We start from the raw sequence: 27,439 nt of genomic DNA, 5'->3' as shown, positions 1-27,439 counted from the left end.
TCCAGCTCCAAAACACTCTCCCTCTCTAGATGCAGCTGGACTTTTCCACCCGAATGTCCTGCAGGGTCCTCAAACTCAACATGGCCCCAACTGGACGTTTAGCCTTTTCCCAGGGAACTTATTCTTCCTCCCATGTTCCTCACACTCAATTCTGGCTCTCCCCGCTCCTCCCACCCAGTCAGTCACCAAGTCCTATTGACGGCGACCCCTCCCACTATACAGCCTTAAATACTCATGGTCTTTTGCCTGGAATATTACAATAGCATCCTACTTGGATCCAGCCTTCCCCCTTCCCAATCTCGCCAACAGGGCGATTCCTAAAACAATTCAGACTGTCATTCATACCCCTTCAATGCTTCCTACTGTTATACCTCCCCTAATCACAAAGCTATTTCACGTATCTATGCCTTGCCTCAAGCTGTTCCTCTGCCGACAATGCCTTCCTCTCCCTGTCTACCAGAAAAAGTATCCTGCCACAGGCTGATCCTTCAACACCCTGAACCAGTGGTCTTATCCCCTCCAGGAAGCCCTCTGGACATTCTGCCTCCATCTCAGGCAAAGTTAATACCTTCCTCCTCAGGATTCCTTTTGCAACATGGTATTCCTTTTGTATAGCATCTGAGATACTAGATGAAGTGACTTAAGGTAAGTTATGAGCTCCTAACTATTAGAGACTATTTTATCCATGTTTGTAGCCCCAGATCCCAACACAGCAGCTTACACATGATGGGTACTCAGTTCATGTGTGTTGAACTGAACTAAACGATCTTGCCTCTCAGCTCCCAAGGCGCTTCTCTGCGCTGCACGTTTGACTCTTGCCAAGGGCTATTGTGTGTGTGTGCATGTGTATGCCTTGTTGTCATGGCTAGGTCCTAAGGTCATAAAAACAAGCAACTGTAGTTTTGGTTCCTTTCTAGGCTCTGTTATTGCTCAGTAATTATCTGTTGATTCTAATGAGATTTTTTTTTCACTTATACCTCTAGCAGCTGGTTATTTACGTATTTTATTTATTTTTGAGACAGAATCTCACTCTGTCGCCCAGGCTGGGGTGCAGTGGCACAATCTTGGCTCACTGTAACCTCTGCCTCCCAGATTCAAGCGATTCTCCTGCCTCAACCTCCTGAGTAGCTGAGATTACAGGCGTGCACCACCATACCCGCTAATTTTCTTATTTTTAATAACGGAGTTTTGCCATGTTGGCCAGGCTGGTCTTGAACTCCTGACCTCAAGCTATCCACCCACCTTGGCCTCCCAAAGTATTGGGATTACAGGTGTGAGCCACTGCACCTAGCCTCTAGCAGTTAGTTTCCAATCCAAACAAGTCGAAATTCCTTGGCCAGTCCTCCATAATTTCACACCACCCTAAATTATAACCCTATGCTATATATTGCCCCATATGCTGGACAGCAACCTGTAAACTCATGAGAACAGGAACGGTGTCTATCCTGCTAACCTCTGTATCTCCAGGTACCTAAGCGAATGCTTAGTTTTCAATGATTATCTCCCAAATGAATACACGATAAACATTTGTTACTGGACTGATTAAAGAAGATGCACAAGTATTTGCTGATCACTTGATGTGGTGATCTGAGATACCGGTAAGTCACTCGGGCTTTAAGAAAGTAAAGGACAGAGAAACAAGATATCTATTTAGCAGGTTGTGCCCATAAATATCTGTAATCCTAAGCTCCCACAGATGCCAACAGAATCCGTGACAATGCCACCTTGAGGTTAAAAAAAAAAAGTCCTCAAATAAAAGGTGATTGAATCTCTGGAAACCCCTAAAGTTGTCTGAATGCAAGTGAAAACATGGTTTTAAGGTCTTTAAAAGGGGCGTTAATCCCACTGACCCTATGGAAAAGCGGACAAAATGGAGACTCCCATGGGGGCCTAGGGTAGCTATAGAAAGGGGCAGGGGAGGAAGCAGGCCAGAACCAGGGACATTAGGAGGCAGAGTCATAAAGACTGGGGTGGCTGTGGCAGTTTCTTAAAATAAGACAATAATGAAGTTTGCCACATTGATTGACTCTTTCATTTTTTTTGTGAGATGAAAGTTTCGCTCTTGTTGCCCAGGCTGGAGTGCAGTGGTGTGATCTCGGCTCACCGCAACCTCCGCCTCCCGGGTTCAAGTGATTCTCCTGCCTCAGGCTCCCAAGTAGCTGGGATTATAGGCATCTGCCACCACACCCGGCTAATTTTTGCACTTTTAGTAGAGACGGGGTTTTGCCACGTTGGCCAGGCTGGTCTCGAACTCCGGAACTCAGGTGATCCACTCGCCTCAGCCTCCCAAAGTGCTGGGATTACAGGCATGAGCCAGCGCACCCGGCCCAATTGATTCTTCCTTTCATGAAAGATTTCTCTATGGCATGTGATGCTGTTTGATAGCATTTTACCCAGAGTAGAACTTCTTTCAAAACTGGAGTCAATCCTCTCAAACCCTGCCACTGCTTTATCAACTAAGTAACGTAATGTAATGTAAAGTTATGTAATATTCTTAGTCCTTTGTTGTCATTTCAACAATATTCACAGCATCTTCACCAGTAGATTCTATTTCAAGAAACCACTTTCTCTGCTCACCTGTAAGAAGCAACTCCTCACCCAATCAAGTTTGATCAACAGATCACAGCAATCTGGTCACATCTCCAGGCTCTACTTCTAATGCTAGTTCTCTTGCTATTTCTACCACATCTGCAGTTCCCTCTTCCAACTGAAGTCTTGAACCCTTCAAAGTGATCCATGAGGGCTGGAATCAATTTCTTCCAAACTCCTGTTAATTTTGATATTTTGACCTCCTCCCACGAATCATGAGTATTCTTAATAGCATCTAGGGTGGTGACTCCCTTCCAGAAGGTTTTCAACTGACTTTGCCCAGATCCATCAGAGGAATCACCATCTATGGCAGCTGTAGCTTTATGAAATGTATTTATTAAGTAATAAGACTTGAAAGTCAAAATACTCCTTGACTCCTGGGTTGTAGAACGGATGTTGTATTTGCAGGCATGAAAAACATTAATCTTCTTGTGTATCTCCATGAGAGCTCTTGGGTGACCAGATGCATTGTTAATGAGCAGTAATATTTTGAAAGGAATCTTTTTTCTGAGTAGTAGGTGTCAACAGTGGGTTTAAACTATTCCATAAACTGTATAAACGGATGTGCTGTCGTCCAGGCTTTGCTGTTCCATTTATAGAGCACAGGCAGAGTGTATTTAGTAGCACTGGCTTCAACTTAAAGTCACAAGCTGTACTAACAAGACTCAGCCTGTCCTTTGAAGCTCTGAAGCCAGGCATGGACTTCTCCAGCTCTGAAAGTCCTAGATGGCATCTTCTTCCAACAGAAGGCCGTTTCACCTACAGCGAAGCTGTTTGATGTAGCCACCTTCATCAATGAGTGTAGCTAGATACTCCGGATAGCTTGCTGCAGCTTCTCCATCAGCACTTGCTGCTTCACCTTGCACTTTTATGTTATGGAGATGACCTCTTTCCTTAAACCTCATGAACCAACCTCTGCTAGCTTCACACTTTTCTTCTGCAGCTCCCTCGCCTCTCTCAGCATTCAAAGAATTGAAGAGAGTTAGGGCCTTGCTCTGGGTTAGCCTGAAAGGAATGTTGTGGCTGGTTTGATCTTCTATCCAGACCACTAATATTTTCTCCGTATCAACAATCAGGATGTTCCACTTTCTTATCATTCATGTTTTCACTGACGTAGCAATTTCATTTCCTTCAAGAACTCTTCCTTTACATTTACATATTTAACTGGCATAAGAGCCCTAGCTTTCGGCCTGTCTCAGTTTTGGACATGCCTTCGCCATCATCATTCTAGTTCTGGATTTAAAATGAGAGACGAGCAGCTCTTGCTTTCTCTTAAATACTTTATAGGCCACTATAGGGTTATCAATTGGCCTAATTTCAAAATTGTTGTGTTTCAGGGAATAGGGAGACCCAAGGAGAAGGAGACACAGGAGAGCAGTTGGGACACGCACAACACTGATCAAGTCTGCTGTCTTATCCGGGTGTGGTTCATGGTGCCCCCAAACAATTACAATAGTAGTATCATAGCTCACTGATCTCAGGGCACTAGAACAGACATAATAGTATAAGGAAAAAGTTGGAAAGGTTGTGAGAATTACCAAAATGTGACACTGAAACATGGAGTGAGCATGCGCTGTTGGAAGAATAGCCTGGCGCTGATAAGACTTGCTCGGCGCCGGGTTGCCACAAACCTTCGATTTGTAAAAACCACCAATTATCTGTGAAACGCAATAAAGCAAAGTACAGTAAAATGAGGTATGCCTGTATGAGGTGTAGTAAGGTCCCCGAGGGAATGGTAACCACGTGACACAGGCCACGCCAAGGCTCCCTTACTTCTCCCTTTCTTCCCGCCATGTTTCTAGCTGGAAATAACCAACCTTGGGAATTGTATTTTCGGGGTATCGAGTTATTACAGCACACACAGCTTTCATCTCTTCCAAAGCCCACCGCTCAGCAAAGCTTACATACAGCCCACAGATTACCAAATGTTTATGTGCACACAGCATCACACTGCACACAGCACACCCCCAACACACACAGAGAGAAAAGGAGAGTTTCTGGGACAGAGTGCTCAGGTAGGAGGAAAACCACTGAAGCCTTGCCACTGCCTGTGGAACACCAGGAACCCCACAGTTGTCCTTCACTCCCGAAGCCGAAAGGAATTCTGCAGAACGCCTGGCTGTTGACAGTCATGCTATTTCTGGCTGTCACTTGGAAGGTGAACTACTGGGCTGGTGCTGGTGGGTAAGTTTCTGGAGCACCCCCTGAAGCAGCTCCCAGGAGAGGGAACCTGAGAATCCAAATCTGATACTGACACATACCCTAAACCTAAACCACCCCCAGCTTCAAGACATCCTATCTGATCTCAGGGAGACCACCTGGGTGAAACCCGCTGCAAGAACTCAGCTCTGAATAAGTACCACACCCCTGACTCCCGCCCAGGCCCCTCTGGTGTCTCCCTCATTGCTCCTTCTCTCCCTCCCTGTTGGCTACCCATGGCCATGCCAGGAGCAGAGCCCACACTCTGGGACCTAAGGGAGGCTCAAGGTGGGGTCTGAGTCCCGAGGCTCTGCCATCTCCCAGTGTAGCTGGTGACCCCCTTAGTTCTGTGCGGTTTAGAGAACTGCCTGGTGCCCCTCCCACTCCCTTGACCTGAAGGTCCTCTCTGAGCCAGGTCCCTTTACTTCTACTCTCCTGCCCTGGGTCCAGACCCTGTCCCTCGCCTCCCTCCCCTTGGGATTATCTCTGGGCTTCCTGGCACTAAACCATCAGGGCCCCACCCTCACAGCTTGGCTGAGGACCAGGCACCCTCACTGCCTCAGGCACAGGTCCTCTCGTAAAGATCCTGGCTTTCCTATGCCTTCCCACCTGGTTTCAGGCCATGCTGGTGACTTCTGGCTCCTGGGCGTGCTCTTTGCATCCATTCATTGGGCATCCACCCTTGATCCTTCTCTCACGCCCTCAGCCCCACCAATGGGAGCCATCCCTCCATCCACATTATCCACAGGGCTGGCTGAGCTGACTTCCTCTGAGACAGTGCTGGCATCTGCCTCACTCTGTTCTGAGAAGGTGATCCAGGCTCCCAGGGAACACAGACACCTAAATCAGAGCTGGCCCTGGCGTGGCTTCAGACCCTTCTCACCCTGACAGTTGTAAACACACAGGAGGCCGGGGGAGGAGATGCTCAGATCGTCGACCCCTGGCCCTGCCTCTCAAGTTACTCCCCTGAGCTACCTCAAGAGCTGCTGTTTCTGAGCCATTGGCTCAGCAGCCCTTGGTCACTCGACAGCCTTGCTTAATTGGAAGATGCCTGATTTAAGAGCACGTTTGCTCACTCTGACCTATTTCCTGATCCGCTGGCCCTCCCCTCTGTGGTGGCACGTGTCACCACCAGCTCACAGCTTGAGCTGTCATGAAATCCCTGGGCAGAATGCAGTCCAGCGAAAGCATGGAGAGGAAAGTGGCCCAGAGCTGCTTTCAGGTGCTCCAGGGACAGCCGTATCACTGCCTTCTCGCAGCGGGAATGCATTTCATTTGAGAGCATGGATTCTGGAGGCAGACACTGGATCCAAAGCCACCTCTACCACCTATGAGCTGTGCGACCCTGGACAAACTAGTTTACCTCTGTGCCTTTTTTACCTCAGCTGGGAAACAGGATGCTAATAGCAGCACAGGTTGAGCATCCCAAATCCAAAAATCCCCAGATCCCAAATCCTCCAGAATCTGAAACTTTCTGAGTCCTGACATGACACTCCAAGGAAATGCTCATTGCAGCATTTTGGATTTCAGATTTTCAGATGTGGGATACTCAACTGGCAAGTATCATGCAAATATTCCAAATCCGAAAAGATCTGAACTCTGAAACACTTCTGGTCACAAGCATTTTGGAAACAGGATGCTCAACCTGTATCCACATGACAGGGCTGCTATTGAAAAACAAGGCAATGCATGTAAAGTGTCTGGAGCAGTGCCTGGCACACGTGGGAAGCCCATCATATGCTGCCGTGGCTGCTGATGATGACAACAGGGACAACTATGATGACATGACAGAGGCAGGGGACGGGTACAGCTCCGCGGTTAACAATGCTACCGGGTGTCACCATCTCACAAAGCCTGGCCATGATCCCATTTTCCACATGTGGAACCTGGCCCAGAGAGCAACCGCCCACAGTCCCACTCCTAGGAAGCAGGGTAGCCAGGAACTGAATCCAGGTCTGTGAGCCTAAAACAAATACTCTTTTAACCTCTGCCACTAAAATTGCATCCAGTTTTCAAGGGGAAGGAGAAATATGGTTTCCCAGCACCTACTACGCCTTTGCGCTGCAATTGTCAGCTGGACAAGAAAGAGCATCTGAATATTTGATTTACAGGAAAAGGGGGCTTTCTCCTTGGGACTAATAACAACGAAGGCTTTTTTGGCTCTGCAAGCTTGCTTTCCTCTCCCCAGTGCTGTGGCCCGGGGCTTTCTCATAGTGCTGCTTTCAGCGAAGCAGCTGTTTGGTGCGGCCCTTTGTTTCTTATTACCTATGCTATGACCACAGCTCCACACGGACAGATGCAATGGCGGTATCAGCTGACATCTATTTTCTTGTTAACAGAACACAAGTGGCTCCTTATTAAATGCCCCCAGAGAAGATTCTGCCATAAAAATTTCATAAAGCCCAAGCTCCTCCTGAAACGTAAACTGGCCCGCTCAACTTTCCCTAGGAAATCGCTGGTGAGATCTGCTTTGTCGGCCAGTGTGCGTGTTCCACCTATGGTCACTTTAGGCCCCTAAAAGCAAGAAACCAATCAAGCATCCCACTAGAGTCGACAAACCAAACGCTGTCTTGTGTGCATCCCTTGGTCTGAGGATGGAAAAGCAGGTTCCCTTCATATTTACACAGTGACCTTGGTACAAGTCATAGGATTACGTTTTGAGGGACAGAAGGAAGTCTCTTTAGCTGCTCTTCCTTTTTTGCTAAGCCACTGAGGCTGGCTGTGGCCGGGATGACAGGAATGACTCTTACCTGTGCGGTGAAGAAGGCTGGGGTGAGGGATCCCGAGGGGAGGGCTGGGCTGTTGAGGGCGATGGAGCCAATGTCGGTGCCGGAGAGCACCAGCGGGGGCGCTGAGATTTCCAAGCCTTTGGGTTTTTTGGCCTTTGGGGGAAGAGATGGAGACTTGGTCTTGGAGCCCGATGACAGGTTCAAGGGCTCCAGGGAATCGGAGTCATGGCAGGCGGCCTCCAGGAAGAGGCTTCTGTGTTCAGAAGGGAGGGGTGAGTTGGGGGACAGGGACGGGGACCGAGATGAGAAGGGTGAGGCGGATGAAATACTGGCAGCGTTTGGCAACATTAAAGAGGAGATCTTGGCCGAGACGGATGAGGCCAGGAAGGCGGACGCCGCCGCAGCCTCTGACGTGGAAGGCAGGGACACCACCGGCCTGGTGACGTGTTTGTCGGTTTTATTGGTCACAAACCTGATCACAGTCCTGACTTCTTCCACGGGGGGGCTGTCTTCGGGCGGCTCCTCCAGCTTCTCCGTCTTGATGGCCTTAAAGGCGTCTGGTGGGTTCTGCAGGGAATTAATGGTGAAGGACGAGTACAGGCCTGAGTGGATGTATTCGTTGCGGCTCGTGCTTTTGAGGGCGGCCAGGCCGTGTTTGTGGGGCTCACGGCCCTCGGGAGACGCCTTGCAGTCGCTGTCCTGCAGCAGAAGGCTCTCCCGGCTGATCTCCACCGCGTGAGGATCCATCTTCAGGATCTCCGGGAAAGAGACAAACTTGTACACAAACTTCTGCCCGATCACCTTCTTGATGATGTTCTGCAAATACAAAAGTAGACATTGAAAATCTGAGCGCACCCAAGAAACCATGTAAGAGCTCATGATAATGGTAAATGTCGCTGGCAGAAGCACCAAAATGTTCCTGATTTACATTCTTGGCTAAGGAGAAGTGGAAGGAGGAATGAAGTTGGAAGTAGGAGAATTAGAGGTGCATTCCAGTTCTGCCATTACTAGGGTTGTGATCTTTGGCAAATTAAGTGCCCCTTTGAGTTTCTTTGTCTGCAAAGTAAGGAAGATGATGATGAGGATGATAATTATTATTTCTTAGACAGCATCTCACTCTGTCGCCCAGGCTGGAGTACAGTGGCGCGAACATGGCTCACTGCAGCCTCGACCTCCTGGACTCAAGGGATCCTCCTGTCTCCACCTCCTGAGTGGCTGAGACTACAGCTGCATGCCACCACACCCCGCTAATTTTTATATTTTTATTTTTTGTAGAGACTGCATCTCACTTTGCTGCTCAGGCTGGTCTCAAACTCCTGGACTCAAGCAATCCCCCAACCTTGGCCGAGTGAGGATTATTCTATGTAATAACATAGTAACAGTTGCCATTTATGAAGCCCTTATTATGTGGATGGGATTTTTCATACCTTATCTCATACAATCTGAACAGCAATCCTAAAAGGAAGGTGCTGTGATTCCTATTTTAAAAATTAGGAAAATAAGGTTATAGTGCTTCCGTAACTCACACGGCCACCTGGTAGGAAGTGAAGTGGTAGAGGCAGCATGTCCTTAACCATAACACAGTATTGTCTTACCTACCTCTGGGAGTCAGAAGAATTCAATGAAATAATAATGAGAAAGCATTCTGTAAGCTGGAAAGCATTATAAAATGCAAGTTATCATCATCAAACACTACAAGGTTTTCTTAACTCACTTGGCCATTTTTTTGCTTTTTATTTTTTTGCCAAGAAAGCTACTGGAGGAGGCCGGGTGTGGTGGCTCATGCCTGAAATCCCAGCACTTTGGGAGGCCAAGGCGGGTGGATCACCTGAGGTCGGGAGTTCGAGACCAGCCTGACCAACATGCAGAAACACTGTCTCTACTAAAAATACAAAAATTAGCCAGGCGTAGTGACACATGCCTGTAATCCCAGCTACTTGGGAAGGCCGACGCAGGAGAATCACTTGAACATGGGAGGCGGAGGTTGCAGTGAGCCGAGATTGTGCCATTGTACTCCAACTTGGGCAACAAGAGTGAAATTCTGTCTCAATAAAAAAAAAAGAAAGAAAGAAAGAAAGAGAGCCACTGGAGGAAAAATGAATTGTCTACTTTGGATATCTGTGACATTCACAGACAATATTTTTAGTTGCTAGCGTCTACTTCTGGCTCTTCAGTTTATGGTTCCAGCCCTCAAACATTAGGATATAAATGAAAAGCAAGGCCGGGCGCGGTGGCTCAAGCCTATAATCCCAGCACTTTGGGAGGCCGAGGCGGGTGGATCACGAGGTCAGGAGATCGAGACCATCCTGGCTAACACCGTGAAACCCCGTCTCTACTAAAAATACAAAAAACTAGCTGGGCGTGGTGGCGGGCGCCTGTAGTCCCAGCTACTCGGAGGCTGAGGCAGGAGAATGGCGTGAACCCGGGAGGCGGAGCTTGCAGTGAGCCGAGATCGCGCCACTGCACTCCAGCCTGGGCGACACAGCGAGACTCCGTCTCAAAAAAAAAAAAAGAAAAGCAATAATCATTGCAAAAGTTTTTGCAGCCCTTTGGTAGAAGGGACTTTATATTAAAGGCTGTGCTGTTCTTGAGGTTTATTAAATGGATACCTTAATTCCCTGCCGAACCCACTGGGTTCTATATTTACCTACCAAATGCTTGCTGTGTGCCTTGCCCTATGGATGAATCTTGGGGTCTGAGGAGCTGAGAGAGACAAAGATGGTCTCTCTCAAGCACAAAAACCCAGCACCATCCTATGGGAAAAGGACTCTGTTTCCTTAGAAACTCTTCCACCTAAAACCTGGGTATGAGTAAGGAAAGATCATTTCGAGGAGAAGAGCTTTAGAAGCAGCTCTGATTGAGTGCCTGTCTTCTGTACCAGGGGTTGTATGTAAGCCACCTCATTAGATCCCCACATTAGCCCTGATGGAGGTGGAGGGTGTCATCCTTCTGAAACAAACAACATCCCAGAGATGGGGAGTCATTTGCCCAAGAACCACCAAGATCGACAGATTCTAAAGCCTAAGCTTTTTCACATTCCCACACAAATTTAGGGGGAGAGAATCAACCCCCAACAGACATGAAATTCAATGAATGTTGATGTCCCTTTTGAAATCATAGTGTGATTCTAAATACACGTGTTTGCCTGCCATCCTTTACATCATGACATTCTGATTTGCCTTTTTCCCCCTTAAATGATGGAAGCAAAGGGCACATTTAAGGTCCCCATTCAGCACAGGAGATCCCATGCACGGAGTCGTGGAGAGACCTCACTGAGCACCGGCATGCAGGCCGATGCCGTGGGCACCTCAGAGTCAAGGCCATACAACAGTTCCAGTGGCTGCGGCCACCCTGGCTGCATCCTGGAGCTCCCACCTGCAACTTAACCCGCAGAGTCCCACTGACGCCAGCGACCTCACACTCACTGCTCCTCGAAGCTGAACAGCCCTTAAAAACCTTCAGAGAAATTTGGGGAACTCAGATGTTTTCCACCTGGGCTTTGTTAGCAGCATCTCTGCCAAGTGCCCTGGGTCAGAACATGCCTGGGAAAATCAGCTCCCAGCAGGAAATAAATTAAATAAGGGTGTCATTGGACCCACCTGACCCAGGGTCAGTTCCCATTGAAAAGAAAGTGTGCTGACCTCTGGTGTGTTAATGCTTCCTTTGCTAAAATTCTAAGGTATTTTTAGTTTTAGCTCATCATATTTTCCTCCCTGGGGAAAAAACTTTCATTTTTTTCCCTCAGCGAGTTTGAACACTCATCTAAACTGAGTGAAGTTTTTAGAGCCTAAATAATTACACAAAAGAAGAGACAAACTTCTATAAATGTTTTATTTAGAGCCAAAATAAAAACACAGAAGAAAAATGATCTGAATCAGTTATTCTAACAAGTCTTAAAAACTAATGCTTTTTTTCCAAAAAAAAAAAAAAAAAAAAATTTCTAACTTTCTTGTAGGTTTGGAACACCATGTCTAAGTTGGGATTACATTCATGAGCACCTCAAGAAATAACCAAGGGCTGTGATAAAAATGACAAAAAATGTCAAAATTTTTGACATTTGCTCAAAAAATGGTTGGGAACGGAAAGGCAACCTCAGACAGATCATACAGCCTTGCTGTGTTAAAAAGAACATGAAGAACAACCCTCCTGTCGACCAACCAGCAAAAGGATAAATGAAATGTGGGGTGTCCTTACAATGGAATATTATCGAGCTGTACTGAAGAATGAAGCTCTGCTCCAAGGCCTAGAATTCATTATTTGAGGAATAATGAATACTAGACTATGGAATAGTAAGGAAAAAACATAACATAATGGGCTTCAATTTCATTAAACAGAATCACAGAATTTTTTTTTCCTTCTTCTTGAGACAGAGTCTTGCTCTGTCGCCCAGGCTGGAATGCAGTGGCGCGATCTCGGATCACTACAACCTCTGCCTCCTGGGTTCAAGCAATTCTTCTACCTCAGCCTCCCAAGTAGCTGGGATTACAGGCACCCACCATCATGCCCAGCTCTTTTTTTTTTTTGAGACAGAGTCTCACTCTGTCGCTCAGGCTGGAGTACAGTGGCGCGCTCTCAGCTCACTGCAAGCTCTGCCTCCCTGATTCACGCCATTCTCCTGCCTCAGCCTCCCGAGTGGCTGGGACTACAGGTGTCCGCCACTATGCCTGGCTAATTTTTTTTTTCTCTTTTTTGTATTTTTAGCAAAGACGGGGTTTCACTGTGTTAATCAGGATGGTCTCGATCTCCTGACCTCATGATCTGCCTGCCTTGGCCTCCCAAAGTGCTGGGATTACGGGCATGAGCCACCGCACCCTGCCTAATTTTTGTATTTTTGTAGAGACGGGGTTTCACCATGTTGGCCAGGCTGGTCTTGAACTCCTGACCTCAGGTGATCTGCCTGCCTGAGCCTCCCAAAGTGCTGGGATTACAGGCATGAGCCATATAGAATAGAATACTGTATTCTATGATTCACTGCAAAGTGAAAGCAGCCAGATATTACATGATAAAGGTCATATATGATTCTATTTATATGAAATGTCCAGAATCATGAAATCTCTACAAAAAAACAGAAAGTAGAGTATGGTTACCTAGGGCTGAGAGGGATGGAAGGAAGGAGGTAATGGAAATGTTCTAAGTGGGTCATGGTGATGGGTGCAGAAGTCGCTACTCAGAGCCACTGAACTCTACACGGTAAATGGGTGAACTGTGTGGTATGTGAATTATAGCTGGTTGTTAAAGAAAAGAACATATAGAATCTTAAGTATTTTACGTGTTTAAGTGGAAGACAGTGGGAACTTTCTATAGCTAGAAGTGACTGTCATAATATGCTAACCCCTACTCGAAATATAAAAAGGGAGATGCTGGGACGGGCCCTTCGGTAGCTGCTGCCTCTGCGGGGGAAGCAGAGAGGACACCACGAGTTTTCTGGGGAAAGGTTACGCAGTGATGGGGATGGAGACAATTTACTAGCTGGCCAAAAGGAGGAAGTGACAGCCATTGGAAAGAACCGAGGCAGGTCATGCTTCTCTAGAGACCAATGGGAAAGACGGATTCGATCTGGCTACCTGGAAACCTACCAGGTTGAAGGCTGAGTGTGGAACTGGGAGGGAAGAGGGCAGGGTCGGGTACAGTAAGTGGGTCAGAGCAGTGCAGCCCAGTGACTCAGCACCACGGACATCTGCTAGACGAGGGGAGCTGGTAAGGAAAGCCCCCTACAGCGGTGCCCGCAACTGGAGGATTAGAAAGAACCTGGCCTCAGAGGACTTGTGTCCCTGCAGCTGCACTGACGGCCCCTTCTTCCTTATCTTCCAGGGCTGCCCCCAGGAGCAGCGCCATGTATGTTTGAAGATCTCTCTATGGCTTCCAGAGCGAAACTTCCTTCCAAGACAGTTTGCTGAGAAGACTCAGTGTCAGGAATAATACAAGCTAGTATTTCCTGAGCACATATTATTTGTCAGGCTATCGTCTGAGAACCTGACAACCATCAACTCACTCAATCCTCTCAGAGACCGGAATGATTATTATCCCCATTTTGGAGATGAGCAAGCTGAGGCTTGGGAAGTACAAATTATACACTGTTGGAAGCTTGTACCTGGAGAGAACAGATGGCACCCAGGCAATCTGACTCCTGAGCTCTTGGCTACTATGAAGGATGACACAAGATTCAGGCCAATTTAGGCAGCCCGGGACACCAGCACACTTGGGGAAGGGCTCTTATTATGGTAAATGATGAGGATATTTAGAAAAAGTCTGGTTTCCACCCTCTTCAATCCCAGACTCACAAGTATTTGTTGCTCACAGTTGCCTGGTAACCTGAGTGATGCCGGTCTGTGTCGGGTGGAGCTGAGTGCGTCTCCGGGGTGGTTATAGAGTGTTACACACATCTGCTTCCCTCTTACACGGGTGGGACCAGCCTCTTTGTACTTTCCCTTTAAATATGTATTTGCAAAAGGGCTGCCTCTTCGCCCAGCAGGCATTCCATGTGAGGTTACGGGCAGCAAGGATGGGACCAATTTTAGTGAGAGGAAAAAGCAACATCCCCTTAAAACAGGCCCCAGTGGCAGTTCCAGGCAAAAGAGGAGGACCGGACACCAAAATTAATCCCACTGTCACCCCGTCCAAGTTGCCATATTGAGAATGCAGTAGCCGAAAGGGCAAGTCATCCATTTGGGACAGGATTCTGGGCAGACCTGGGCAAAAGAACCCTTCCCACCTTACCAGCCACCTCTGCGGACCAAGGCATCCCATGAGAGGGGCCCATGACAAGATACCTCAATTATGTCACTTTAACTGCATAGAAAATGCCAAGAGAGCAGGTCATATTTCCATTTCCATTTCAGTGCTGTTACCCTGACAGGTTACAGGCATACCTATAAGAACAGGTATGGCTGTCCACAGTGTGTTTAAATATGTACACACACACACACACACACACACACACACACTCCACTCTGCCCTTTGAATAGGAAGGAGTCTGTGTAAATAATCCCAAATAGTAGATAGATGAGAAATATTTCGATAAGTTTTGTAATTTACAAAAAGCATATGCAGTGCTAGGTAATGAAAAGATGCATATGGGATTAGACTTACCTTCTTAATGACGATGTGATTAGGATTATGTTTAAATAAGTTAACTAAATGTTTGCTGAATGAACTACCAACTATAAGGAGAACTGACCCAGGCATAAAGCCGCAGGCATGAAAGACACAATTTTCCACGGCTAATTCCCAGGCTGGTTAAAGCTCCCTGTGGGTGTATCCCTTACATATACCTGCCCGTGCTTCTTTGCTGGCATTCTTAAACCGAACACTCCCAGGCAGATACTAGAAGTCACGTGCAGATTCCACACACCACATACAACCTCACACCTCCCATGAGAGCTTAATGAGCCGTAATTTCACCCATCCATTTACGTGGCAAATATTTGCTGCATGTGTCTGTCCACCCACCCTGGTCTGGCACCCCAATTTTGATCTAAGGTTATGCATCTGGAGTTCACGTGCTTAGTCTTGTTATCTGATCTTCCATTTTCCTCCCCGCGAGGAGCCAGGCCTGTGGCGAGTTCCTCATTGCTGTGGTCTGGCCCCTGGATCCTCTGCCATTCCAGGGCACCCTGGAAACACAGGGCTCCTGCCCTCTGATTCTGCAACTCTCCTACCTCGCTCTCAAAACTGAGAACCATCAGCAGCTCACTAAGCCAGCAGGATTGCTTGTGCTGAAGACTTTTTCTAACAAACAGGCCTTTCTTAACCCCTACACTGGGTAAGGGAGACAGAGCAGGGGACATTTCCAGTAAACACCCACTTGACCCTATCGCAAGGGCTGCTGCAGGGATTAGAAGGAGGGGCTCCAGAGTCACTGCCTGAGTTCAATGACTCAGTTCTCATCTACAAAATGGGGACTGATCCATCTGCCTCATGGGACTGAATGAGCCATCCACATATAGCTTCTATCAGAACGCCCGATGCATCCACGCATGAGAAGCCCTATAACATATACTAGCTCTCAGTATTAGCATTTTTATACTTCCATTTAAGCAAAAACAGAACAAAACATAAATATCACCCTGTGTCAGCCCTAATGACAATTTAATAGATAAAATTTACCCTCATAGAAGGCTGTGCATATTCTGCTAGCTTTGTCCAAAGTTCTGGGTAACTTGATCAGTCGCACAGCAGGCAGAATTACATCTGGTTTACATATCTCAACTGAGCAGGGAAACATGATGTTTTTATTTAGTTGGGTTCAGACAAGAAATAGATACAAGGCTTATATTATATTGTGCCTAGCACAGCCAGCACTTGACATCCACTGTGACGAAAACCTTACACAATCCAATTAATTTGGGGGTTGGGGGGAGGTTATAGGAGGGGGACGCTGGGAGCCACAGATGTGAATAACTGCTGGATCCAAGTGCTCTGCTTAGATGCGGGCCGCAGCCTACAGGCAAGACACCACACGTCAGGCCCTGAAAGGTGGTGCAGACACTAACCAGGCACCCAGCTCATCTCAATTGCTCCCCGTGGCTTTTCAGAGCAGAAATCATGCTGCCCAGACTGGGAGGGAGAAGTGCAGCCTTGCAGCGTCTGCTTGGGCTCAGGCCTCTGCTCAGGGTTCCTGGGAGAGGCCAACGGGAAGCTGCTGGCCCTGAGCACCTGTCAGCAAGACCCGAGGAAGGAACCAGTTCAGATGCTGAGCAGACACACGAGACAATGCATTTATTTGGGGCACACTCATCTTATTGTGGTAGATACCCTACGTGAAAGGAACCAGTGCAGACAAAGGACAAGGAAAGAAGCCAGCACTTATGAGGGCCAGCCGCATGCTAAGCACACACAGCTGCCTTGCAGGATGGGCCCTGTTACCCCATTGCAGAGATGGTGAAGCCAAGGTCCCCCTGGACAGCGAGGTTAGATCCAACTGTCCACCACCTGGGGGTAGGTTAAATATTGAGAGAGCCATACAATGGAATACTAGGTAGCTATTTCAGGGACACGACATTGCTAACACTTCCCCATACCTTTAAATATACATTAGGTAAAAAAAAAAAAAAAAAAACCCAGTGTGAATAATTCCATTATTTTAATAATTTTCTATTGCACATATATTTATGTTTTCTACTGTAAATATGCGTATATGTGTAAATAAAAGGAGGCAGAAAAATTAATCTTGAAAGATGTATACTAAAATTTCACAGTGATTTTTCATGTTTCTTTTTGCTTATGTGTATTTTCACATTAAAAAATGTATACTTGATATGTATTACTTGTTAAATTAAGACTTTTTAAGAGAAAGAAATAGGAACTAAAAAGCTGACTAGCCCAAGGTCACACAGCTTGTAACTGGTGGAGCCTAAGTTTGAACCCAATTGTATCTAGTGCCAAGGCCTCAGCCGCTTCTGTTCCACCACCACACCCTCTTCCAGAGCTGCTGCATGCGGAAGCAGAGGCTGCTGCTACAGTAAATCCGTCAGGGCCTAGGGGTCTCTGCATTCCAGAGTAATAGTGGGGTTAACTGCAGAGTGCCTGGGAAAACCAGCTCTGTGCTGAGAAAGCATGGGCCTTGCTTAAGAACAGTTATTTCTAGCTCTTCGGGCGGAAGAGACCGATCTTCCGTAAGGTCTGTTTATTACCTAGAAATAGAACTGCCTCTGCCAATCCACAGGGTAGAGAAGGTGCCTGCTTTGAAGGGCCACCCCAACATGAGGCACGAGGGCCCCGGCAGTCCCAGTGCAGCAGACTGGACATGAGCAGCCACCCTCTAAGTGGCATGCCATCCAAGGGATGAGGGTGACAGGAAAACAACAGGAAACTCACGTCCACCATATACAGCCTGGTGATGGCACCCACTGCCAAGCTCCCCCGGCTGTCCCCAAGCCTGTGCCCAGCAGTAGCTCACACGAGGGCACAGTCCAGGAGCCTTAACACGTCAGATGCTATATGGAACCAATGCTGGGGTGAACAGATCTGGGTTTGAATTCCAGCCTCTCTGTTTACTATGACCTTGGGAAAGTTACTGAACATCTACACAGGGCTCAGTTTGCTCACCCCTAAAATGGGAATAAAAATACCCCACAGGCTAATGTAGTCAGTGCCTCACTCATACAAATCCTTAAAACATGACCCCTCACCCAGTGAATCTTGCTTAGCATGCAATAATCTAATTGTACATACTGCTCATTATATCACACTTTTCATTTTATTCTGCCTTCTAGAAAATTGCTTGGGTGGGCACCTCACTTTACAGTTTACAGAAGGCTCACACACAATCTCATGTTAGCCTCACAACGCTTTGATATCCACTTCAGAGACTGAGACCCGAGGCTCCCAGCTGAGCTGACACCACCCACAAGTAGCAGAGGAGTGTCTCCAGGCCGCGGCTTCCTGGCCAACACATATTCTTCAACTCCTGTTTTTGGGTTCCCATCCAGACCACAGTCTGACTCACTCTTTCCTGAAATGAAACCCGAAGTGTCCTTTCTCCAAAGTTAGAACAAGTAGTCACTGTCTCTCTCCGACAAGCAGACATTCTTTCAGCAAACATCGTTTTTGTTTTTGAGAGATGGGGTCTTGCTGGCACTGCCCAGGCTGGAGTGCAGTGGCTATTCACAGGCACGACGGCTACACACTGCAGCCGGGAGCTCCTGGGCTCCAGCAGTCCTCCAGCCTCAGCCTCCCAAGTAGCTGGGACTACAGGTTCAAGCCACCACACCCGGCTTTCAATGAACACTGAATACATACTCTCCTACAGGTGGCCCCGTGCCAGGCTCTGAGGAAGGAGAAGGAGGAAAGCTGGCTTCTGTCCTTGAAGTGCCCCACAGTGGCCTGGATGGGGTGTGACATCCCCTGCCTCTGCTCTGTCTCTGCCTCTGACAGAGGGGACAGTGAGCAGTCAGCTGACCACAAGAGACTCTGCTACAAATGTCTGGGGGGGCGGGCTCACCTCACCACCCCCCCCACCAAAGAGCATCTTATGATCTTGAACTCACGGGTTCAAGTGATCCTCTCAACTCAGCCTCCCAAAGTACAGGGATGACAAGCGTTGAGCCGCCACACCCAGCTATTAAAGACTATCTTACGAAAGGGCTCCTCTGATCCATCTACCTGAGCTGCCTCTCACTAGGGCACTCTTCCCCCCACCACTCACCGCTGCAGTGAGTTTAATGTCCCTGCCACGTTCATGTCCACCCAGGACCTTAGAATGTGATCTTGTTTGGAAACAGGGTCCTTACAGATACAATTGGTTAAAAATGTTGACATGAAATCATCCTGGATAGAGTAGGCACTGAAGTCAATGGCTTGTGTCCTCATGAAGACACAGAAAGACACACACAGGGAAGAAGGCCATGGCACGCGAAGGCAGAGACTGAAGTGAGGCAGCTCCAAGTCAAGGAACAACGAGGGTGGCTGGAGCCCACGAGAAGCCGGAAGAGGAAGCGGGGATTCTTCCCTAGAGGAGCGGGGCCCTGCAGACACCTGGATTTCACACTCCTGGCTTCCAAAACCTTCGGAGAATACATTTCTATTGTTTTGAGCCACCAAGTTTGGGGTCATTTGTTACGGCAGCCCTGGGAAACTAATACACCCCTTTCTTAAAATCGTCTCTGTTCGGCGAGGCAGGGGAGGCACATGCTGGGGCCGCCCGCCCCTAGGGTACAAGCGGCGCTTCCCGCTGTGATGGTACAGGCACCAGGTTAGGTGGAGCCTGGGCTGTCCCTTGTGCAAGGCTGAACTTTGGAGCGTGTGCACACACACACACACGTACACACCCACTCACACCCATTCCAAACTTCCAAGAACGACGTGCTGCCAACAAAGGCTGGAACTCTGTCTCTGAACAGGCCGACTCTGCCGGCTCCCGGGGAGGTTTTCTTGTGGTTTGGGTTGAGGTGTCTTTGCCTTCTGGCACTGAGAAGCTGCAGCGTGAACTGTCTCACCAAATTCTGCCAGCCTAAAGTGGAGGCGCTCCCCATCCCCGCTGCCTGAGTACCCGTGGCGGCCTGAGGGTGCTAGTGAGAAATGTCGGCTTGCCGGCCTGGCAGGACACCCCAGCTCGGGAGGCTTCGACTGGACATTCACAGCATTTTTCTCCCTGCCTTCTTGGCTGGGTGCTGCTGCTGGCCGGACCTGGAGTCCTGTCTCCCTCCTGGCTCTCCTTAAACACTCAAGGGTACTTTTATTTGAAGGCCTTTGAAGTGTTAATAACATAGAACATAAAACTGCTCAGGCCGGGTGGTGGCTCATGCCTGTAATCCCAGCACTTTGGGAGGCCAAGGCAGGTGGATCAACTGAGGTCAGGAGTTTGAGCCTGGAGAACATGGTGAAACCCCGCCTCTACTAAAAATACAAACATTCGCTGGGCATGGTGACGCACCTATAGTCTCAGCTACTCAGGAGGCTGAGGCAGGAGAATCGCTTGAACCCAGGAGGTGGAGGTTGCCGTGAACCAAGATCTCACCACTGCACTCCAGCCTGGGTGACAGAGCGAGACTCCATCTAAAAATAATAATAAAAAATAAATAAAAATAAATAAAACTGCTCCCCAGTGCAAGTCTTTCCCTTTCCCCAGCTGGGTCGGGGAGCTGCTAACACTGCCTTTGACTTCTGTGTTGAGCGGCCACCTCCAGCGCTGGCAGACGGCATGGCGGGGCAGCGTGTGTCATGAGCCACAGGTGGTCTGGGAGTGTCTTCTCATCCTGGCTTTGTCACCAACTGACTTGGAAACTCCCCTCCCCTCGAGGGTCCTCACTTGCTAAAGGAGGGGTAGGTAGGGCAAGATGCTTTCTTGGATCCTCTCTTGGGTGACTTTCCAAGGTGACAGACTCCCTTCTGTGGCACGGAGAAGGATGCTTGTTTCTTACTCACTCCTACTACACTTGATTGGCGCTGCCATGCCCTCAGCACTGCAGGATGCAGGAAATGGTAAGAAAACCCAGCATGCGGCCCCGTAAGGGAGATGCAATGACAGCAGGAGAAACCAGGTCCCTCTGGGAGGGGCTGTGGAACAGACACGGCCATCATCAAGTGAGGCACCAGCTGGAGGAGGCACAGAGAGGAGTCTGAAGGGTGGCCAGGAGTGAGCCAGGCAGGAAGGGCAAGGGGAAGGAGGGGGCCTAAGAAGATGCTGGGGTTGGGGGCAGCTGTGGGGGTGCAGGGAAGGCAGCTGGGATGGGGCGGGATGGTGAAGGGAGCTTGGAGTCCTTCCTGGAGGCCACCGGCAGCTGGGAGGCGCACACACAGAGGAGCACCACGCTCCAGTACTTTCCGTAGGAAGCGTCTTCTGGAAGCGTGGGGTGTTCTGGGGCCACTCGAACTCACATTTTCAGCTGACTCAGATATCTTGCCAGCAGTTTTTCCACTGTCATTTCAATTAAAAATACCGGGGGCCTGTCTCTGGCAGCCCTTAGGGTAATCATCAGCAGTACCGGGCACACAGGACTCACGTCTGGGCCCAAGGCTCTGCAGCTGTGTCACCCTCCAGCTTCGGAAGCCCAGGCATGGGCCTTGGGGGTCAACACTCTTAGTGTGAAAGCTCTGCCACTGCCCTGCTGCTGCATCTTGAGTCCGTGACTTACACCTCTTAGAGACTCAGCATCCCCACCTCTAAAATGGGCTCAATATTGACCACCAGCACCGGCGCATCACGAATTGGAAAATAAGCTAATACATGTAAAAATATCTAGCACGGTGCCTGGCTTAAAACCAAATGCTCCACACATGTAAGCATCCCTTTTTGATGTTACAAATTAGGGGTGGGAACTGAGAGGAGCCATGGAGGAGCACAGGCAGGGGTGGGGAAGAGGCCGTGCAGAGGAGCAGCTGAGGCGTGGGTGGACGGCGGGTGGTGGGTGCTATGCTGTGAATGTTGGAGTTTTTGTGAGTTTGTCTACACAACCACTAAATTTTCCTGCAGCTAAAATCCCAGAAGCAGGAACGCTCATGCTGGCAAAGGCAGACTCGGTGTGGGCTTGGGCAACAGCCTGACGTAAGTGGATCTGGCAAGGCCGCGGGAGCTTTGGCAGCCGAGCCCCTGGCGCAGAAGCATCCTCATCAACATAGTGTTGTCGGCGCTCCCGGGCCTCTGGCTCATCCCTGTTTCTTAGCAACTGCCCTATTTTGGGGGAACACTGAGTGCCACAGGGAAGTTGGCCTGGAAGCACGTGCAAGACAGGCAGCACCTTCAGTCAACAGGCAGCCCCCCGTTCCCAGCAGCCTGGCCCCCTGATACCAGCTGCCATCTCCCAAGGCAATGTGACCAGACTAGAAGACCTCTGAGAGGCAGTTCAGCCACTCCACAGGTCTCTAAGCAGCTTCCAGGACCCAAGCTCACGAGAGAGGCCCTGGTCATCCCCTGGGCCCCCAGGCAATAGCCCCGCTGCCATCTGTTATGCTTCCAACCATCTGAGTAGCTGCTATGGTAGGAAAGAAAGACACTCAACAAAACACACCAGGCCCTCAACACTCACACCCAGGGCCAGGCACAGAGGGCCCCTCGATCCATGAAACACCCCAAAGCGAGTCCAGGTCTTCCCTAACATTCCACAACCAACAAAGGTGTTCTAGAAAGTTCTGGGATATGAATGCCTGCTGGATGTTTGTTCTTTCTCCACTTTGACAACATCATTTTATCTTTGCAAAATTTGTTTTGGGGAATTAAAGAATTCCACCAGGGCCAGGCTTCTTGGCAGAGGCAGCTGAGCTCAGATATGCATTATTAATACTAACATTTTCTTGTCGTGATTGCACACCCAATTTAAAATGAATTATCCAATTAAGCTAAGAAGGTGATGCGTTCTAATTCCAGGAATAGGTTGCCAATGACTTTGTCTTGACTGTTCTCCCCGAAACCCCTTCCAATTAAGTAAAGATTGTTCAGTACATCGTGAGGCTAAGCCAAGAGGTTGCTGTGGAGACGGGAGGATTTTTCATCCTATCACCATTTTCATTTCTTGATGAGAAGGGAGCCAGCAGAGCTTTCAGCCTCCCCCAGGGTTGAATGTTCACCGCCAGCAAGGACAAAAGGTCTGCTGGACGGGAGAGGATGAGGGGCTGTGAAAGCTTCCAGGTCTCCCTCTGCAACAACAGAGAGAGCCCGTGCCTTCAGCTTCTCGTGAGCAGAAGACAGTTGCCCACCTTATGGGAATACCAGAGCCTATCCTTTTTCCCTCTCCATCCTCATGCTGAAGGTGTGATAGGGCCAACTCGGCCAGCAGAGAGAAATGGCACCTGGCCAGAAAGATCAAGGTTGTATGGTCGGGTGTAAAATCCATGCCAAGAACAGTAAGAGGAGACACAGATTTTTATTTCTAAAATGGAAATCTGATCATAGCACTCTCTTGCTTTTTTTAAGAGACAGAATTTTGCTCTTTCACTCTGTTGACAAGGCTGGAGTGCAGTGGTACAATAAGAGCTCACTGCAGCCTCTACTTCCTGGGCTCAAGTGATTCTCCTGCCTCAGCCTCTCCAGGAAGTAGGACTACAGGTGTGCACCACCATGCCCAGCTAATTTTTTGTCATTTTTGCTCATCTATTATTATTATTCGGTTTTTGTTTTTTATTTTATTTTGTAGAAACAAGGCCTCACTATATTGCTCAGGCTGGTCTCAAAATTCCTGGGCTGAAGCGATCTTCTCATCTTAGCCTTCCAAAGTACTAGGATTACAGGCGTGAGCATTTCCCATCCCCTCCCCCATCTCTTGTTTTTAACTCTTTTTTTAATGTATTTTTATTTTTATTTTTTTGAGATGGAGTCTCGCTCTGTCGTCCAGGCTGGAGAGCAGTGGTGCGATCTCGACTTACTGCAACCTCCGCTCCCGGGTTCAAGCGATTCTCCTGCCTCAGCCTCCTGAGTAGCTGGGATTACAGGCACACACCACCACGCCCGGCTAATTTTTGTATTTTTAGTAGAGACGGGATTTTCACCATGTTGGCCAGAATGGTCTCGATCTCCGACCTCATGATCCACCCGCCTCAGCCTCCCAAAGTGCTGGGATTACAGGCATGAGCCACCGCGCCAGGCCAGCTTTTAACTCTTCATTGGCTCTCACCACAGAGTTCCAACTCTTTAGCATGCTATATTCCACACTTCATTCCCCACTCACTTTTCCAACCACATCTCGCCCTCACTCCCAAGATACGCTGTGCTTGAAAGGTCAAACTCATCCATACGTCCCTGCCTCTGCTCACACTGTTCCCTTCTTGGTTTATCCCTTCCTAACTTTTTTCAGCCAGGTAAACTCATTCTCGTTCCTTAAGATCCAGATCAAGTGTCTTGACCTCCGGAGGCCTTCCCTCTGCCTCTACTTCCCTCCCTGCTCTCCAGGAAGGCCCCAGCATTGGTTATGCCAGCATTTTACACAGGGTTCTCTACTAAAATTGGTTTCATGTCTGCCTCCCCGACCAGCTGCTGAGCCCCTCAGGAGGAGGGAGGTATTTTCAAAGGGATGGCTGGATGGCTGAGGAAAAGGCGGAGGTGAAAGAAGAGGCCATGTCAACTGGAGGTGGATGTATAATGTAAAACCCTAGGCTAGGCACTGTAGCTCATGCCTATAATCACAGCGCTTTGGGAGGCCAAGGCAGGCAGATCACCTGAGGTCAGGAGTTCGAGACTAGTCTGGTGAAAACCCGTCTCTATTAAAAATACAAAAACTAGCTGGGAATGATGGGGTGCGCCTGTAATCCCAGCTACTCGGGAGACTGAGGCAAGAGAATCACTTGAACCTGGGAGGCAGGGGTTGCAGTGAGCTGAGATCGCGCCACTGTACTCCAGTCTGGGCAACAGGAGTGAAACTGTGTCTCCAAAGAAAAAAAAAAAAAAAAAGCAAAGCCTTATTCAGAAGTGGTTAATGCTGTGAATCCCAGCAGGAACTCCTGCCCCTCAGGCTTGGCCCATAAGGTGCCTGGCAGTTTTCAGGGCAGTGACAGAAATGCTCTGGGCATCGGCCCCGCTCTTCTCTACTCTAAGAAGAAGGGTCCATCTGTCTGATGTTAAGGAGTGAAAGAGTTGTTAGCTTGTTAACAAATAAAATATCTGCAAAAGATCTTTACTGTTACATCAGGTAAACCTAAGGAAAAAAAAAAAGCTTATCAAAAAATTCAAACCATCAGAACTACAGTAACACACCCAACTCCAACTCCCAGGGCTTAAAGCGAGACCAAGGGAAAAAGCTGTTTGGCAGAGGGGACGTGTAAAATGCCCAGGCCTCAACTAAATGCCCTGTTTAGGCCTCTACGGGCTCTGGTTTCTGCCCCTCACAGGCTCAGACACAGGCGCCTCCCATGACCTGTGTGTTTCTCAAATGAAAACAGGGGCCTTTCATCCACGCCCAGGTTGCAAAACACGCTGCTCCCTGGAGGGCATCACTCCTTTCTTGGAATTCTAATTGGGTTTGCCCCACAGCCTCTTCAAAAGCTTACCTGGGAGAAGCAGTGCCCTGGCAGAGCTCGGCTGCGGAACCCTGGCCCTCCAGACTTTCCCCGCACCTGCGCCACACGCACGCCACAGAACCGCAGACGCAGGAAGGAGCCTCTGAGCACAAAGATCAGAGCCTCCAATCCCAGCACTGCCCATCCGGGATTGGCGCCCCCCGGGTCGCCTTCTCTTCCCAGTTATCTATTAAAATCATGTGCACTTCTAGGCCAAGGAGCTGCTCAATTCCCAGCAACTCTGAATCCCTCCAAGGCAGGACTCGTCTTGGGTGGACCTGTCTCCACCCCGGGGACTTGGCTCAGCGACGTGTCTTTGATTCTAGTGTCACACCCGTCACAGAGTCTAGTATTACACCTGCTGCAGAATCTAGGTGCTGTGCCTGTCATGGGGAGCAGTTTCCTTTTAGGATTTGCTGAATTGAACCATCACTTATAGAGAGAAACCAACACTCTCTTTTTAAGTGTAATTTTGAAAATCTAAACAAAAAGCCCAGCAGTGTCTGAAATACAGTCATGCATCGCTTAACAATGAGGCTACGTTCGGAGAAATGCGTCGCTGGGCAATTTCATGGCTGTGCAAGTATCACGGCTGTGCGAGTATCCTGCCTCAGTCTCTCGAGTAGCTGGGATTACAGGCGCACCCCACCATTCCCAGCTAGTTTTTGTATTTTCAGTAGAGACGGGGTTTCACCAGACTAGTCTCGAACTCCTGACCTCAGGTGATCTGCATGCCTTGGCCTCCCAAAGCGCTGTAATTACAGGAATGAGCTACAGTGCCTAGATACAAACCTGGAGTGTCTAGCCTATCACACACCAAGGCTATGCTATATGCTCTTAGGCTACAAACCTGTACAGCACATTACTGTACTGAATACTGTATGTAGGCAACTGTAATACAATAGTAAGTATGTATGTACCTCAACATATCTACACATAGAAAAGGTACAGTAAAAATATGGAATTATAGCCTTATAGGACCGCTGTTATATATGTGGTCCATTGTGGACCAGACATTATGTGGTACATGACTGTATATGGAGGTGGCACAGGGTGAATTTTGTCCGTCCCGGAACTATGCTGACATCCTCATCCCCAGTACCAATGACTAGAACCTTATTTAGAAAGGGTCTTTGCAGACGTAACCAAGTTAAGATGAGGTCATACTGCATTAAGGTGGGCCCTAATCCAATGACCGGTATCCTCATAAGAGGAAAATTGGCCAGGCACTGTGGCTAATGCCTGTAATTGCAGCACTTTGGGAGGTTGAGGCGGGCAGATCACAAGGTCAGGAGTTCAAAAGCAGCCTGGCCAACATACTGAAACCCCATCTCTACTAAAAATACAAAAATTAGCCAGGTGTGGTGGTGCATGCCTGTAGTCCCAGCTACTCGGGAGGCTGAGGCGGGAGAATCCCTTGAACCCAGGAAGCAGAGGTTGCAGTGAGCCGAGACCATGCCATTGCACTCCAGCCTGGGTGACACAGCGAGACCCTGTCTCAAAAGAAAAAAAAAAAAAAAGATACTCTGGACACACAGAATGGGGAGAACGTCATGCGATGATGGAGGCAGCAATCCTAGTGAGGCAGTTGCAAGCCAAAGCATGCCAGGGACTGCTGGCAAGCCCGGGGCTGGGGAGAGGCCAGGGAGGAGTCCGCCCGAGTCAGGGGGAGCACAGCTCTGCGGACACCCTGCTCTGGACATCTGGCCTCCAGAACTGCGAGACAACACATTCTGTTGTTTTAGGCCACCTACAGTTTGTGGTCATCTGTTCTGGCAGTCCTAGGAAACTACAAGACAATAAACAAAAAGCAGTGACTGCTTTTTTTTTTTAATCACTCATTAATATCAACTTTCATGACATAAATGGTGTGCATTTGAGTAGTGGACACATCAGTGTTTTATCCATTTGCTCACTCGTCTAGCATTTACTAAGCAACTAATACGTGCTAGACCCTGTCTGAGGTACCAGGGCGACAAAAGTGGTGCAGCCAGAAGGCCACAATGACAGCAGCTGTATACAGACAGCTAGGACACAATACAGTCAGTTTTATAAATACACATCACTGGAATGATGAGCCGTCACTGAGTGGGTGCCTGATACTATGCTAAGCACCTTGTCCACATCATCTTATCACCTCTTTTCATCTTCACCTAGTCCGACGAGGAAAGGTGCTGTTCCCATCACCACTTTCCAATGGGTGAACTGAGACTCTGAGGCTGAGGGACCGCTGGACCATAACCTCGAGGGCTACGGATACTAAGCCCCCACCAGTCACTAAGAGAGCCCAGAAGGTAGAGACTGGCTCCAACTGTAGGTACTCAGAGCAGTGCCAGAGCTTTGACTCAGAGCTGTGAGGGAGAGTCATTTAAATAAGAAAGCATCTTCGCAGTCGAATTTTCATAAAAGATTAAATATATTAAAATACGCAACTGAGGAAAGAAACTGCTGTCGTCTGTCTTCAGTCATTAAAAAGCACGACAAAGTGCTCCTGACAG

General features: G+C 48.6%; 1 protein-coding gene across 2 annotated transcripts in view; it reads right to left on the bottom strand.

The window, feature by feature from the left end:
* The window catches only part of ELK3 (ETS transcription factor ELK3), a 78,343-nt gene that overhangs the window by 14,258 nt on the left and 36,646 nt on the right, over positions 1-27,439 (bottom strand). For both annotated transcript variants that reach the window (XM_005571917.4, XM_065524673.2), the window contains exon 3: positions 7,539-8,333. In XM_005571917.4, the coding sequence (XP_005571974.1) occupies positions 7,539-8,333 (795 nt within the window). The remainder of the gene's footprint in view (positions 1-7,538; positions 8,334-27,439) is intronic.

This window comes from Macaca fascicularis, chromosome 11, assembly GCF_037993035.2.
Source record: "Macaca fascicularis isolate 582-1 chromosome 11, T2T-MFA8v1.1".
NCBI lineage: Eukaryota > Metazoa > Chordata > Mammalia > Primates > Cercopithecidae > Macaca > Macaca fascicularis.
This window is presented reverse-complemented; position numbering and strand designations above follow the sequence as displayed.